Source organism: Sus scrofa, chromosome 1 (genome assembly GCF_000003025.6).
Source record: "Sus scrofa isolate TJ Tabasco breed Duroc chromosome 1, Sscrofa11.1, whole genome shotgun sequence".
Classification (NCBI taxonomy): domain Eukaryota; kingdom Metazoa; phylum Chordata; class Mammalia; order Artiodactyla; family Suidae; genus Sus; species Sus scrofa.
In genome coordinates this window covers 195,912,872-195,927,785 of record NC_010443.5, presented here as the reverse complement: position 1 = coordinate 195,927,785, position 14,914 = coordinate 195,912,872, and the positions used below count along the sequence as shown (strand labels likewise).

The following is a 14,914-nucleotide window of genomic DNA, read 5'->3' as shown; positions in this document are numbered from 1 at the left end:
CTATCAGAAAGCCTACAGCAAGCCCCCCATACTGACTTCGGCCACAAGGGGGGCAGACATCAGAAGTAAGAGAGGCTACAACTCTATTATCTGTAAAAAGGTCACAACACCAAAAACCTACAAAAATAAAAAGACAGAGAACTATAACTCAGATGAGGGAGAAAGGAAAAACCCCAGAAAATCAGCTAAGCAAGGAGATTCTTAGCCTCCAGGAAAAAGACTTTAGATTGTTGATGCTGAAGATGACACAAGACATTGGAAATAAACTGGAGGAAAAGAGGGATAACTTACAGGAAACACTGAGCAAAGAGACACAAGATATAAAACTTAAACAAGAAGAGATGCAAAGTACAATAACTGAAATAAAAAAATTCACTAGAAGCAGCTAACAGCAGAATACAGGAGGCAGAAGAACAAATAAGCGAGGTGGAGGACAGATTAGTGGAAATTATGGATGCAGAACAGAAAAGAGAAAAAAGATTGAAAGCAAATGAAGAGATTCTCAGAGAACTCTGGGACAACGTCAAACACACCAACATCCATATTATAGGGGTGCCAGAAGGAGAAGAGAGAGAGAAGGGGACAGAAAAAATATTCCAAGAGATAATAACCAAAACCTTCCCTAACATGGGGAAGGAATCACTCACTCAAATCCAGGAAGCACAATGAGTACCATATAAAATAAACCCAAGGGGGAAACCCCAAGACACATTTTAATCAAACTGACCAAAATTAAAGACAAGAGAAAATCTTGAAAGCAGCTAGGGAAAAGAAACAAGTAACATACAAGGGAACCCCAATAAGGTTAGTGGCAGATTTTTCAACAGAAACTCTGCAGGCCAGAAGGGAGTGGCATGATATACTTAATGTGATGAAAGGAAAAAACCTCCAACCAGGATTATTCTACCCAGCAAGGCTCTCATTCAGATTTGAGGGAGAAATCACAACCTTCACAGATAAGCAAAAGCTGAGAGAATTCAGCAACACTAAACCAGCCTTACAACAAATACTAAAGGAACTTCTATAGGCAGAAAAGAACAAGAGAAGAAGAAAAAAGAGCAGCAAAAACAAATCCAAAGCAATAAATAAAACATACATATCAATAATTACCTTAAATGTTAATGGACTAAATGCCCCAACCAAAAGACACAGGCTGGCTGAATGGATGCAAAAACAAGACCCATATATATGCTGTCTTCAAGAGACCCACTTCACTTCTAGGGACACATACATATAGAAAGTGAGAGGATGGAAGAAAATATTTCATGCAAGTGGAGATCAAAAGAAAGCTGGAGTAGCAATACTCATATCAGACAAAATAGACTTTAAAATGAAGAATATTTTAAGGGACAAAGAAGGACATTACATAATGCTCAAAGGATCAATCCAAAAAGATGATATAACAATTTTAAATATCTACGCACCCAACACAGATTCACCACAATATATAAGGCAACTGATAACAATCTTAAAAGGAAAATTGACAATAACACAATCATAGTGGGGGACTTTAACACCCCACTTACAGCAATGGACAGATCAACCAGACAGAAAATCAATAAAGAAACACAGGCCCTGAATGATGCATTAAACCAGATGGACTTAATAGATATTTATAGGACATCCATCCAAAAGCAGCAGAACACACATTCTTCTCAAGTGCACATGGAACATTCTCTAAGATTGATCATATCCTGGGCTACAAATCCAACCTTGGTAACTTTAAGGAAATTGAAATCATATCAAGCATCTTTCTGACCACAACGCTATACGACTGGAAATCAACAACAAGAAAAAAACTGCAAAAAACACAAACATGTGGAGACTAAACAACATGCTACTAAACAGCCAGTGGATCACTGAAGAAATCAAAGAGGAAATTAAAAAATACCTGGCAGCAAATGACAACGAAGATACGACACTCCAAAACCTATGGGATGCAGCAATAGCCGTTCTAAGAGGAAAGTTTATAGCAGTACAAGCCCACCTCAGGAAACAAGAAAAAGCTCAAATAAACAAGCTAACTTTACATCTAAAGCAGCTCGAGAGAGAAGAACAAACAAGACCTAAAGTTAGTAGAAGGAAAGAAATCATAAAGATCAGAGCAGAAATCAATGAAATAGAAACAAAGAAAACCATAGAAAAGATCAATGAAATGAAAAGCTGGTTCTTTGAAAAGATCAACAAAATTGATAAACCCCTGGCCAGACTTATCAAGAAAAAATGAGAGAGGACTCAAATCAATAACATTAGAAATGAAAAAGGAGAAGTAACAACAGACAACATAGAAATACAAAGGATCATAAGAGACTATTATATGCAACTATATGCCAAGAAAATGGAAAACCTAGAAGAAATGGACAAATTCTTAGGAAAATACAATCTTTCAAGACTAATCCAAGATGAAATAGAAAAGAAGAATGGACCAATCACAAGAACTGAAATTGAAATTGTGATTAAAAAACATCCAACAAATAAAAGTCTAGGACCAGATGGCTTCACAGGCGAATTCTACCAAACATTTAGAGAAGAGCTGACACCTATCCTTCCGAAACTATTTCAAAAAATTGCTGAGGAAGGGATACTCCCAAACTCAGTCTAGGAGGCCACCATCACCCTGGTACCAAAACCAGACAAAGATGCCACAAAAAGAGAAAACGACAGGCCAATTTCACTGATGAACATCAATGCAAAAATCCTCAACAAAATACTAGCAAACCGCATCCAACAATACATTAAAAGGGTTGGACATCATGATCAAGTGGGATTTATCCCAGGGATGCAAGGGTTCTTCAATATCCACAAATCAATCAGTGTGATACACCACATTAACAAACTGAAGAATAAAAACCATATGATCCTCTCAACCGACGCGGAAAAAGCCTTTGACAAAACCCAACACCCATTTCTGATAAAAACCCTTCAGAAAGTGGGCATAATGGGAACCTACCTCAACATGATAAAGGCCATATATGACAAACCCACAGTGAACATCATTCTCAATGGTGAAAAGCTGAAAGAATTCCTGCTGAGATCAGGAACAAGACAAGGATGTCCACTCTCGCCACTACTCTTCAACATAGTTCTGGAAGTCCTAGCCACAGCAATCAGAGAAGTAAAGGAAATTAACAGAATCCAAATCGTAATGGAAGACATAAAACTATCACTATTTGCTGATGACATGATACTATACCTAGAGAATCCTAAAGACTCTACCAGAAAACTGGTAGAGCTCATCCATGAATTTGGCAAAGTCACAGGATACAAAATTAATACACAGAAATCAATGGCATTTCTATATACTAACAATGAAAGAGCAGAAAAAAATATTAGGGAAGCAATCCCATTTACCATCACATCCAAAAGAATAAAATACCTAGGAGTCAACCTACCTAAAGAGACAAAAGACCTGTACTCTGAAAACTATAAGCCACTGATGAAAGAAATCAAAGATGACACAAATAGATGGAAGGTCATACCATGCTCATGGATTGGAAGAGTTAATATTATCAAAATGACTATGCTACCTAAGACAATCTACAGATTCAATGCAATCCCTATCAAACTACCAAGGACATTTTCACAGAACTCCAACAAAATATTTTAAAGTTTGTTTGGAAGCACAAAAGACCCAGAATAGCCAAAGACATCCTGAAAAAGAAAAATGGAGCTGGAGGAATCAGGCTCCCCGACTTCAGACTATACTACAAAGCAACAATCATCAAAACCACAAGGTACTGGCACAAAGACAGAAATATAGATCAGTGGAACAGGATAGAAAGCCCAGAATTAAGCCCACGCACCTACAGCCAATTAATCTATGACAAAGGAGGCAAGAATATACAATGGAGAAAGGACAACCTGTTCAATAAGTGGTGCTGATAAAACTGGACAGCCACATATCAAAGAATGAAATTAGAACACTCCCTAACACCATACACAAAAATAAACTCCAAATGGATTAAAGACCTAGATATAAGTCCAGACACTATAAAACTCTTAGAGGAAAATATAGGCCAAACACTCTCTGACATAACCGACAGCAACATCTTCTCAGATCCCCCTCTCAGAGTATTGACAACAAAAACGAAAATAAACAAATGGGACCAAATCAAACTTAAAAGTTTCTGCCCAGCAAAGGAAACCCTAAACAACACAAAAAGACAACCCACAGAATGGGAGAAAATCTTTGCAAGTGAATCGATGGACAAGAGATTAATCTCCAAAATTTACAAACACCTTCTGCAGTTCCATACCAAAAAAAAAACCCAAACAACACCATCAAAAAATGGGCAGAAGATCTAAACAGACAGTTCTATAAGAAGACATACAGATGGCCAAGAAATGCATGAAAAGATGTTTAACCTCACTCATTATTAGAGAGATGCAAATCAAAACCACTATGAGGTACCACCTTACACCAGCCAGAATGGCCATCATCCAAAAGTCTACGCACAATAAGCACTGCAGAGGGTGTGGAGAAAAAGGAACCCTAGTACACTGTTGGTGGGATTGTAAAGTGGTGCAACCACTGTGGAAAGCAGTATGGAGATTCCTCGGAGAACTAAACATAGAACTACCATTTGACCCAGCAATCCCACTCCTTGGCACCTATCCAGAGAAAACCACAACTCGCAAAGACACATGTACTCCAATGTTCATTGCAGTACTATTTACAATAGCCAAGACATGGAAACAATCTAAATGTCCATCGACAGAGGAGTGGATCAAGAAGATGTGGTACATATACACAATGGAATATTACTCAGCCATTAAAAGAACGAAATACCAGAATTTTTTGCAACATGGATGGACCTAGAAACTATCATGCTAAATGAAGTCAGCCATACAATGAGACACCAACATCAAATGCTTTCACTGACATGTGGAATCTGAAAAAAGGATAGACGGAACTTCTTTGCAGAACAGATGCTGACTCACAGACATTGAAAAACTTATGGTCTCTGGAGGAGACAGTTTGGGGGGTGGGAGGATGTGCTTGGGCTGTGGGATGGAAATCCTCTGAAATCAGATTGTCATGATCATTATACAACTACAGATGTGAGAAATTCATTTGAGTAATTAAAAAAAAAAAAGAATGTTACCCAGTTACCAGTTACAGAGACTGAGACTATAACACAGATGACGTCCCCAGTCTTGGCTGGACCTTCAAAATCCCAACACCCTCTTCTTCCACATCCTTGGCCAGACACTTGTCACATTTTCACAGCAACAATCCCAAGCCTTCATCTCTCTTTTCTTTTTTCACTCCCATCTTCCATCTCATCTGTACACTTAACCACTCTAAGCCCTTCTTCCCTCTGCCCCAAGGTAATGTTCTCCCAAATGTTTCCTACAAATCTCTCTGCCTACAGTGGTTTCTGCATCAGTTCTCCTGTAAGATGTGGTTAGATTAATCTTCCACAAGTACATTTTCATTAGGTCACATTCCTCAAATGCTTTACCTGTGCATGACTAATCAAATGCAAATTTCTCAGGCTGGCACTGAAGGTTCTTGCTTGACCAACCTTATATTACACATCCAATCTTTGATTTTTTTGTTAGACAAATATGGGTGCATATTTTATTTTTAAATTTTTTATTGTTATTTCCTCAATACATTTTCTTTTTCTACAGTACAGCATGGTGACCCAGTTACATATATATCTATACATTTTTTTCTACCATCATCATGCTCCATCATAAGTGACTAGACATTGTTCTCAGTGCTGCAAAGCAGGATCCCATTGCTAATCTATTCCAAAAGCAATAGTTTGCATCTATTAGCCCCAAGCTCCCAATCCATCCCAATCCATCCCACTCCATCCCCCTCCGCCTTGGCAACCACAAGTCTATTCTCCAAGTCCATGATTTTCTTTTCTGTGGAAAGTTTCATTTGTGCCATATATTAGATTCCAGATATAAGGAAAGACCATCATTAATAAGTCCACAAATAACAAATGCTGGACAGGGTATGGAGAAAAGGGAACTCTCCTTCACTGTTGGTGGGAATGTAAGCTGGTACAACACTATGGAGAACAGTATGGAGGTACCTTAGAAAACTATACATAGAACTACCACATGGCCCAGCAATCCCACTCTTGGGCATATACTCGGACAAAACTTTCCTTAAAAAAGACACATGCACCTGCATGTCCATTGCAGCACTATTCACAATAGCTAATACATGGCAACAACCCAAATGTCCATTGACAGATGACTGGATTAGGAAGATGTGGTATATATGGGCACATCCAATCTTGACATCTAATGGCTTTACCTTACTTTCACTTGTGATGGGAAAGGGAAGTTGAGAACCAGCATTAACAGAGCATCTGTTATAAGCCAAGAACTGGACACAATAGCTCACTAAATGGCACATAGGGCTCATTCCATGAATATGGAAACAAAAGCTTAGAGAGCTTAAGAAACTTGCTCATGATCTCAGAGAAAGTAAGTGGTGAAACAGCCCCAAATCACAGGTCTGCTCCCTCCAAAGTCCCATTCTATTTGTTATGCTGTATGGTCTAGTTATTCCACACAATAGTTAGTCTGCTAGTCTTATTTTTCTTCAGTCTCTTCCTATTTTTCTTTTCTTTTGCAATTTACAGCTGCTCCTGCAAAATTAATCCCTTCATGCTTTAAACACTCAGGTAAAAGTTGTCCAATTTATGTATTTATTCTGTAATTCAATCATATCCATATCTTCTCTACTTCCTCTGCCCCTCTTTATTTTCTTCATAGCATTTATTACTATATCATTCATCTTTATGCCCACATCTATGTAAATAAGTCACATGTTCACTCATCTATCCAAGCAGATTTTGGCAGCCTGAATGTATTAGGTATCATGATAAGTGCTGGAGAGACACTGGGGAGAAAAATATGGATGATCCCTCCAAAAGGTTGCATTCTTTTGGAGGTGGCAGTTAAACTACTAAATCATTATGTAAGTTAGATGCTGTCAAAGCTCAGCTACAATAGAAGAGGGAGGAACTGTTTAGATCATGGGGTCAGGAGAGAACCTTGAGGTCATATTTAAGCAGACCCCTAATGGATGAGAAAGAATCAGCCAAGCGTAAAGGAGACAGAGCAGCAGGTAAGAAGGCTATCAGAAACGTGGCTAGTGTAGTATGAAGTTAACTATGGAAAGGCTACAAGACAGCTGGGGTGGGGAGAGGCCAAATTTGGCAGGGTCCACAAAGTAAGTGAAGAGTTTTAATTAAAGCAGGGAAGTGATATAAAAGGAAATCTGACTTTAAAATTATTCTAGGGGTGAGAAATAGGTTTGGGGGATGGAGAGAGGAAAAGGCAGAGTAGAAGCAGTGAGACTGGGAGGAGCTTCAGTAGTTTAGGGTGGTATGGCTCCGCTGGTGGCAGCATAGGAGCAGGGACAAGTTTGGGATATACTTTTGAGGTAGAACCATTGGGTGCACCAAAGGGAGACGATGATGGTGGTACCCAGGTATTTTGGTTTGAGTAGGAAAAAAAAAAAACCCATGTGAGTGGACTGTAAGGAATTTACTGTGCTGAAGAAGAAATCGGTGCTGGAGTGGGGTGGGGGTGAGGAAGCAAATGTTGTCATCCTCACTCAGTGCAGGGCAGGGGGCAAGATACTGAAGCTATCATCAAAGAAATTATTATGATGCTGGCCTGTATAAAGCAGGGAAGTCAGGAGGTAACTGACTGATCTGAAGTCTTAACAAGGCAGAAGGGTTTTCACAGACATACCTCTTAAGCCAGCGAGCTCCAAAAAAAAAAAAAAAAAAAAAAAGTATTCGAGAAATAAAAAAAATAAACATAAAAATATATAATTAAAAAAAGTGATGAGGTTTGTAACGGAAATTTTTGAATCCACAGTTTCTCTTTCCTGGACTGTATTTAACAAATACACATTGAACTACTTATTTTATTCCACTCCTCTCTCAACTGCTTTGGTACTGGCTCATCAAATAAATGAAACAGAACTACCAGATACGTGCCTTTTTGACTCAACAATCGACCAAAGTGGTAGTTACATTCCTCTACGCTGCTGTGTTTGCCTTCCGGAGTCACACCATAGATTTTCCCACATCGACAGCACATCTTCTTAGAAGCTGAAACAGAACAGGAAGTAGAATTATTCCTGAACAGATAGGGGGAGGGGGGAATGAAGACCTGGATGCAGGGACTTGCCTTTGCATTCCTGATCCTGTTGCAAGCATGTACCTAGTGTGATCACCAAGTAACAGGAAAAAGAACACAATTAAGCAAAGAAGGACATGAAGGGGGCTGCTTTTGCATCAGGGCTGTCACTGCTTAATCAGGCATTCCCCAGCCTGCCACCAGAGTCAGACCAATGCCAGGTAACTGAAGCTTTAGCACTACAATTTGACAGCTGCCAACTTGATTAGTCACCTGCTCTAGTACATAGTAAATTCTGAATTAGAACCCATGTCTTTTTAGATATAGAGTGTTCTGTTGATTAAGCCGTTGGGATTATATCTGGGCTTTTCACTAGACCCATTTATGAATACTTGCTTTTTTATAAATAATCCTCAAACTGATTCTGAGGATGATAATGGTAACAACTCTCATTTGAGTGTCTGTTATGAGATTCTGAGGCAGGCATTGTGTCAATCACTTCATAAGCACTATTTTAACTGGTTCTCATAACAACCTGACGGGATAGCTACCATCGCCTCATTATTCAGAATGGGAAAATCTAGGCTGGAAGGAGTAAATGACTGATCCAGCATCTCAACCCAGATTTGCCTGATTTTCTCCCTCAGAGCTCATGTTCTTAACTGCTAAGTGTACTGCCTTCCAGTAGGAGCATTTAAAAAAAAGGTAAAGCAAATAGTGAAGATAATCCCCAGAAAGAACGTATAAAGATGCAAAAGATAAATATTTTCTAGTCCTTCTGTAAATATAGTTTAAACTCTGATGGATCTAAGATTTGACAGTTAAACACTCTCTTGCTTTCTGTCTCTTTTTTAGGGGGAGGAGATAAAGATATTAACCAACTATGCCCAGTATTTGGAGAAAATGCAAAATAATAAGACCAACTCTAAGTCTTTTTATAAGAATTCCTATTGAAAGGGGAAATATACAAAACATGGCATTGCCTATGTCTGTAACAGTGGTCAGAGTTGGAGCTCCAGAGTCAGATTCCCTGGGCTCAAATCCTGGCTCTACTGTCTATTTTCTGAGTGATCTTTGATAAATTATTTGACCTGTCTGAGCCTTAGTTTCCTCATGTGTGTACATGGAGGTGGTAACAGTACTTACCTGAAATAGGTGCTCACAAGATTTAATAAAATTGATGATGTTAAAAAAGCACTTAGATACTACAAATGAAATAGAAAGGGAAATCACATGAAATGCAGTAATGCTTTTATTTGTAGTCTAATTATGCTGGCCACAAATCTTGTTTCTGTTAGAAAATATTAGAACACTGGGCCTTCTAGGGCACCAGTCTTAGCACGTAGAAATGATCATTTTCAGTCCTATATACTTACGATCATTTACAAGTGTTGTTGTGCCTGGGTTTAAAAGAACACTTCCTGGTTTGTCAGGGTTAGGTTGGGGGTAGTTATTTTCATGTAACTGTTCTTCAGTTAGAAGGTAGTCTTTAAGATGTCTGTAAAGAATAATCCCGGTGAGCACTAAGAGAAAAAAAGAAAAGCTGTTCAATAACATTCAAATAGCATTTTTTCCTTTTTAAAGCAGTGGTAAAGTTAGTCTACTAACCCTAGATATGAAATGCTAGGATTGCGATCAACATTAAGTAAGACAGTATCCTAAAAGAATCCAAGTCTTCATATCCTTCAACAACAGCAACAAAAAAAATCAATATTATTCCCTGGACCACATGACATCTTGCGCTTTGAGTGAGAAAAGAGAAAGTAAGGATTCTATTGGAAATAGCTGGTAGGTACATAGTAAGCATGCCACAAACTGTTCTAAGGATGTTGGTTGTGGGTTTGATCCCTGGCCTTGCTTAATGGGTTAGGGATCCAGCATTGCTGTGAGCTGTGGTGTGGGTCACAGATGGGGCTCGTATCTGGCGTTGCTGTAGCCCTGGTGTAGGCTGGCGGCTACAGCTCTGATTAGACCCTTAGCCTGGGAACCTCCGTATGCTGCAGGTGTGGCCCTAAAAGGACAAAAAGACAAATAAATAAATAAAATGCAATAGAAAATGCAATAAAAATGCAATAAAAAATAAATTTGCTGTGCAGCAAAAATTGACCCAACACTATAAATCAACTATACTCTAATAAAAAATTTTAAAAAGTAGAAGCATTTTTTTTCAGTACTCTCTGGTGGCCCCCATAGGAAGAGAATCTGAAAAATAATAGATACATATATAACTGATTCACTTTGCTGTACATCTGAAGCTAATACAACATTGTAAATCAACAATACTCCAATAAAATTAAAGGAAAGAATAAACTTTACATTAATCCAGAATGATAAGAGAACTGACTTCATTTTAAAGATGAGGAAAATGAGGATCAGAAAAGTAAGTATCCCATGACCAAAGCTGCACAGCAGTTGATACAGAGACCCAAGACTTCTGGTTCCAAATATTGCTTAACAATGCTTAATACTCAGATAAGAATCATATAAAAGCTTACAAGCAGGGAACGATGGGAAGCGATGATTTTACAAGGGCAGAAGAGCTCAAGGTCAAGGATCATTTTCAACCTCAGCAACCCAGTCCCAGATCCCCTCATTCTAATGAAATTCTAAGAAAGTTTCTCTAATGTATTATTAAGAACTCTAGCAGAATTTTCTGGACACTCTTTAACAAATCCTTTTGTAAAAAAGAATTTGTTATGAGAAGTATTAGGAGATTCCCAAAGCATTGCTACAATCATCCACCTTTATTCAAATACAACAAAATTCAAATAACTCCTCTTCTTTACCTTCTTTCTTGTTATAAATTCAGACTTTGAGGCTATTCCTAGACCTATGGAATCAGAATCTTCATTTTAAAACAAGATTTCCAGGTAATTCCAATGCATGCAAAGTTTGAAAGTTTGAGCAGCTCTACTCTTGTTGACTAGATAGATGTTGATAATTCAATACAAATATTACTTGAAGTCCATTTCTTCATATCCAATTTATAGTAATTTTAAAAAGGCTATCACATGTACAAAGCATGCAGCTGATCCTTCACAAACACAACAGTTTTTATGGTTTCATTCTACCAAATTTATTTCTCCTTTAAGTCACAGTTACAAGGGCCTATCAATATTACAGTAAGCTTACCATTTTTCTTTTCATTCTTTTTCAATTCAGTTGTCTCATCATCATTACTGATTCCAGACACATCTAAAACATACAAGAAATTTTCTTCTGAGATGAATTATTTTTTCACTACTTCATAAAAACATGTAGAACATAAAAAGGTCTATTAACATGGCAAAATATTTTTTATTTTAAAACAGCTACCCAACCTATAAGGGCAAACATTTCATAACCAACTCCAAGTTGGGAAAAAGGTAAATCTACTGAACTACCAAAAACATCAAGATTTCATATTTGCTAAAACTAATACACTTTGACTATTGGATACGGTGTGTTTAAATTTGAATCAGTGGGTTTTTATCATTTACCACAACTCTAACAGCTTGCAAACCATTTCTATTTTCACTGAGAATGTTTAAAATATATACTTAGACCTACATGCTCTATTCTATGTGCTGTATCTAATATGAGCAAAAGAGAAGAAAACTAGAATACTATGAAAATACTAACCCAAGAGATCTCATATATTTTATTACATGTATTTAAGTCTACTTAAAGTGTTATACATAAAAAATGCCATAAAGAAATTACAGATGATTTTTTTTATATTCCTGAGAATGGAACAGCCTTTCAAAGCATGACAAAAAAAACTCAGAAACTACAAAGAGAGAGTTCCCTTCGTGGTTTAGCAGTTAACAATCCCGACCAGAATCCGTGAGGATGCGTGTTCAATCCCTGGTCTTCCTCAATGGATTAAGGATCTGGCGTTGCCATGAGCTGTGGTGTAAATCACAGACGCAGCTCGAATCCACTGTTGCTGTGGCTTTGGCATAGGCCAGCAGCTACAGCTCCGATTTGACCCCTAGCCTGGGAACTTTCATATGCTGTGGGTGCAGCCCTAAAAGGCAAAAACAAACAACAACAACAAAACAAAAAAAACTATAAAGAAAATATTGTATTTTGAAAATAACTTCTATATTATTAAAAAAAACAAAACAAAAAAAAACTTTTGGAGTTCCCGTTGTGGCTCAGCGGCTAACAAACCCAACTAGTATCCATGAGGACATGGGTTTGATCTCTGGCCTCGCTCAGTGGGTTAGGGACCTAGCATTGATGTGAGCTATGTATGGTGTAGGTTGCAGATGTGGCTTGGATCCCATGTTGCTGTGGGATTCAACCTTTACCCTGGGAACATCCATGTGCCCTGGTGTGTCTCTAAAAAGACAAAAAAATATAATAATCTTATAAATAATATTGAAGCACAAGTGACAAACTGAAGGAAATACTTGCAGTATATTAAGAGGATATATGGAAAAGGCTGTCCCAAATGAACAGGTCAATTTTAAAAGGGGCAGAAAGATGCAAACAGGGAGTTCAAAAAGAGAAAAAAGAAAGATCTACAACTTCATAGCGAAAAACAAAAAAAAAAAACCCACCAAAAATCCTAAAATAACCTTATTTCTTATATATATACCATCATACCCTGAAAGAGGGTAAATGATAAAGTTTGGCAAGGTGTGAGAAAAAGCATATACATGCCTACATTACCAGTGGGAAACATAAATGGACTCTTTGCAGGGCCAGTTAATACTGACCAATTTTAAACAAGCATACCCCTTCTGCTAACTTCTCTGTGTACAGGAATTTATGGAAATAATACATATGTTCAAGTTTAAGGAAATGTAACAGGAGTTAACATTTATCACAGAATTTATATTTGAAAAAATATGAGTGATCTAAATACTCAAATGCTTTTAGTTTCATCTATATTATAGATTCCATACAATAGTCATTAAAAAGTATGTTATAGAACTAGACATTAATATAGATTATAGATTAACTGACTAATGACTTCTATGATACTTTATTAAGTGAAAAAAGTCAGACACACTATATATAATGATTCTATTTATTAATATTAAATACACATTTGCATGTAAGGAAGGGTCTATGAAAGAGATGTGTAAGTGAATTGTCTTTAGCTGCTTTTTAAAAAAATGTTTTTCTGAATTCATGAATTTGAATTCATGCCATGTACTCTCAATGGGCGTGGTATTGCCCTCAAGGGAGCAAAGCTGGGTCTTTATAAAAAAAAATTTAGGATATTACAGAGGCGTGTGACTTTCTATAACTCAACCTTACCTGACAAAACATTATCCTTTAGTACTTAATTTTATTGGGAGGGGGGAGGTAGAAAAAAGAGTGTCTAAAAAGATTTCTTAGGGGATAAAAATCACTTTTTAAAAAATTAATAAGTACTATTCTACAAGGAGCTAAGTTACTTTTACAATCAGAAATCAAATTTAAATATATCAGTGATAACCTCTCCCCATGAGGTTATATTTGTATGTCCAATTTCAATTTATTTTCAACAACAAAAATTGCCACTTACATATTCAAGAGAATATTTTAAAACACACATTTTATTGCATATCTAAAAACAACCTTACTGGAGTTCCTGTCGTGTCTCAGTGCAAACAAATCTGACTAGTACCCATGAGGACGCAGGTTCGATCCTTGCCCTTGCTCAGTAGGTTAAGGATCTGGCATTGCCATGAGCTGTGGTGTAGGTCGCAGATGCGGCTCGGATCTGCTGTTGCTGTGTCTGTAACAGGCCGATGGCTAAAGAACTGACTTGACTCCTAGTCTAGGAAACCTCTGTATGCCATGGGTTCAGCCCTAAAAAGAATAAAATAGAATAGAATAGAATAGAATAGAATAGAATAAAAACAACACTGCTACTGAAGAAAACATATTCAATTTCAGGTGTTAATCAAGTTTATCTTATCTATCACTTCATCCCTTCATTAACTGAAAAGAAATTACCTTGGTCTCTCAACATCTTAAGAGTATTTATTGCTATGTTCACATACATATTTCGATTTCCACAGCGTTCATAAATGGCCTTTTCTTCTATTTTAGCCTAGATCACAAAATGCATAATTAAATAAAAATATTAGGTCTAAAGTCTATGAATAATAAACAACATTTGCAACATAATGGAAACATGGCAAAACATTTATCTATCTCAAGGGATGGGACGAAATTGGTGCCACAAAATAAAAAGCAACTTATTTTACATTTTGTGTTTATGCTTTTTGAGAAAGAAAGAAAGAAAAAGTAAACTTAATCCTGGGTATCTAACCCAAGAACTAGACACTTATCTTCACAAACTAAAGACCACTTATGTTTGTAGAGAGTGCACAGTAGAAAGCCTCCAATTTACATGAGGACACTGAGGCTCAAGAAAAATCAGCATTGTGCTTACTGTTGTAAAGCAAATCATTGAATCCAGCTGTGCCTAAATGCCAAACCACAGAGAGAATGTCATGAGGGGTTGGGAGAGAGTGCAGAAGACAAGACAGAGATGCTGAAAAAGACAAAGCTGGAAGAAAATGGGTAACATTTCTTTCTAAGAGGTTCATTTTTTGTTTCTCTTTGCTTTGTCATTATTCTTTAACTTGTACAGAGTCCTAGAAGAGACAGAATTCTGGAATGGCAGGAGAAGAACTTTCATGAACTATCCCACAAAAACAAAAATACTGACAAAACAACAAAAACCAACTATCTAAAACCTATGAAAATTAACCAAAGTCACAGAAAAAACTGAAAATTGTCCAGGACAAACTACTGAACCATGGTAATACAGTGGAGGTCTATACCATTTTATTTTGAGGCT

General features: G+C 37.2%; 1 protein-coding gene across 2 annotated transcripts in view; it reads right to left on the bottom strand.

The window, feature by feature from the left end:
* The window catches only part of LOC102166359 (RNA exonuclease 1 homolog), a 43,365-nt gene that overhangs the window by 10,775 nt on the left and 17,676 nt on the right, over positions 1-14,914 (bottom strand). For both annotated transcript variants that reach the window (XM_005660054.3, XM_005660055.3), the window contains exons 7-10: positions 14,062-14,158; positions 11,257-11,319; positions 9,501-9,647; positions 7,983-8,096 (exon numbers count right to left, since the gene is read on the bottom strand). In XM_005660054.3, the coding sequence (XP_005660111.2) occupies positions 7,983-8,096; positions 9,501-9,647; positions 11,257-11,319; positions 14,062-14,158 (421 nt within the window). The remainder of the gene's footprint in view (positions 1-7,982; positions 8,097-9,500; positions 9,648-11,256; positions 11,320-14,061; positions 14,159-14,914) is intronic.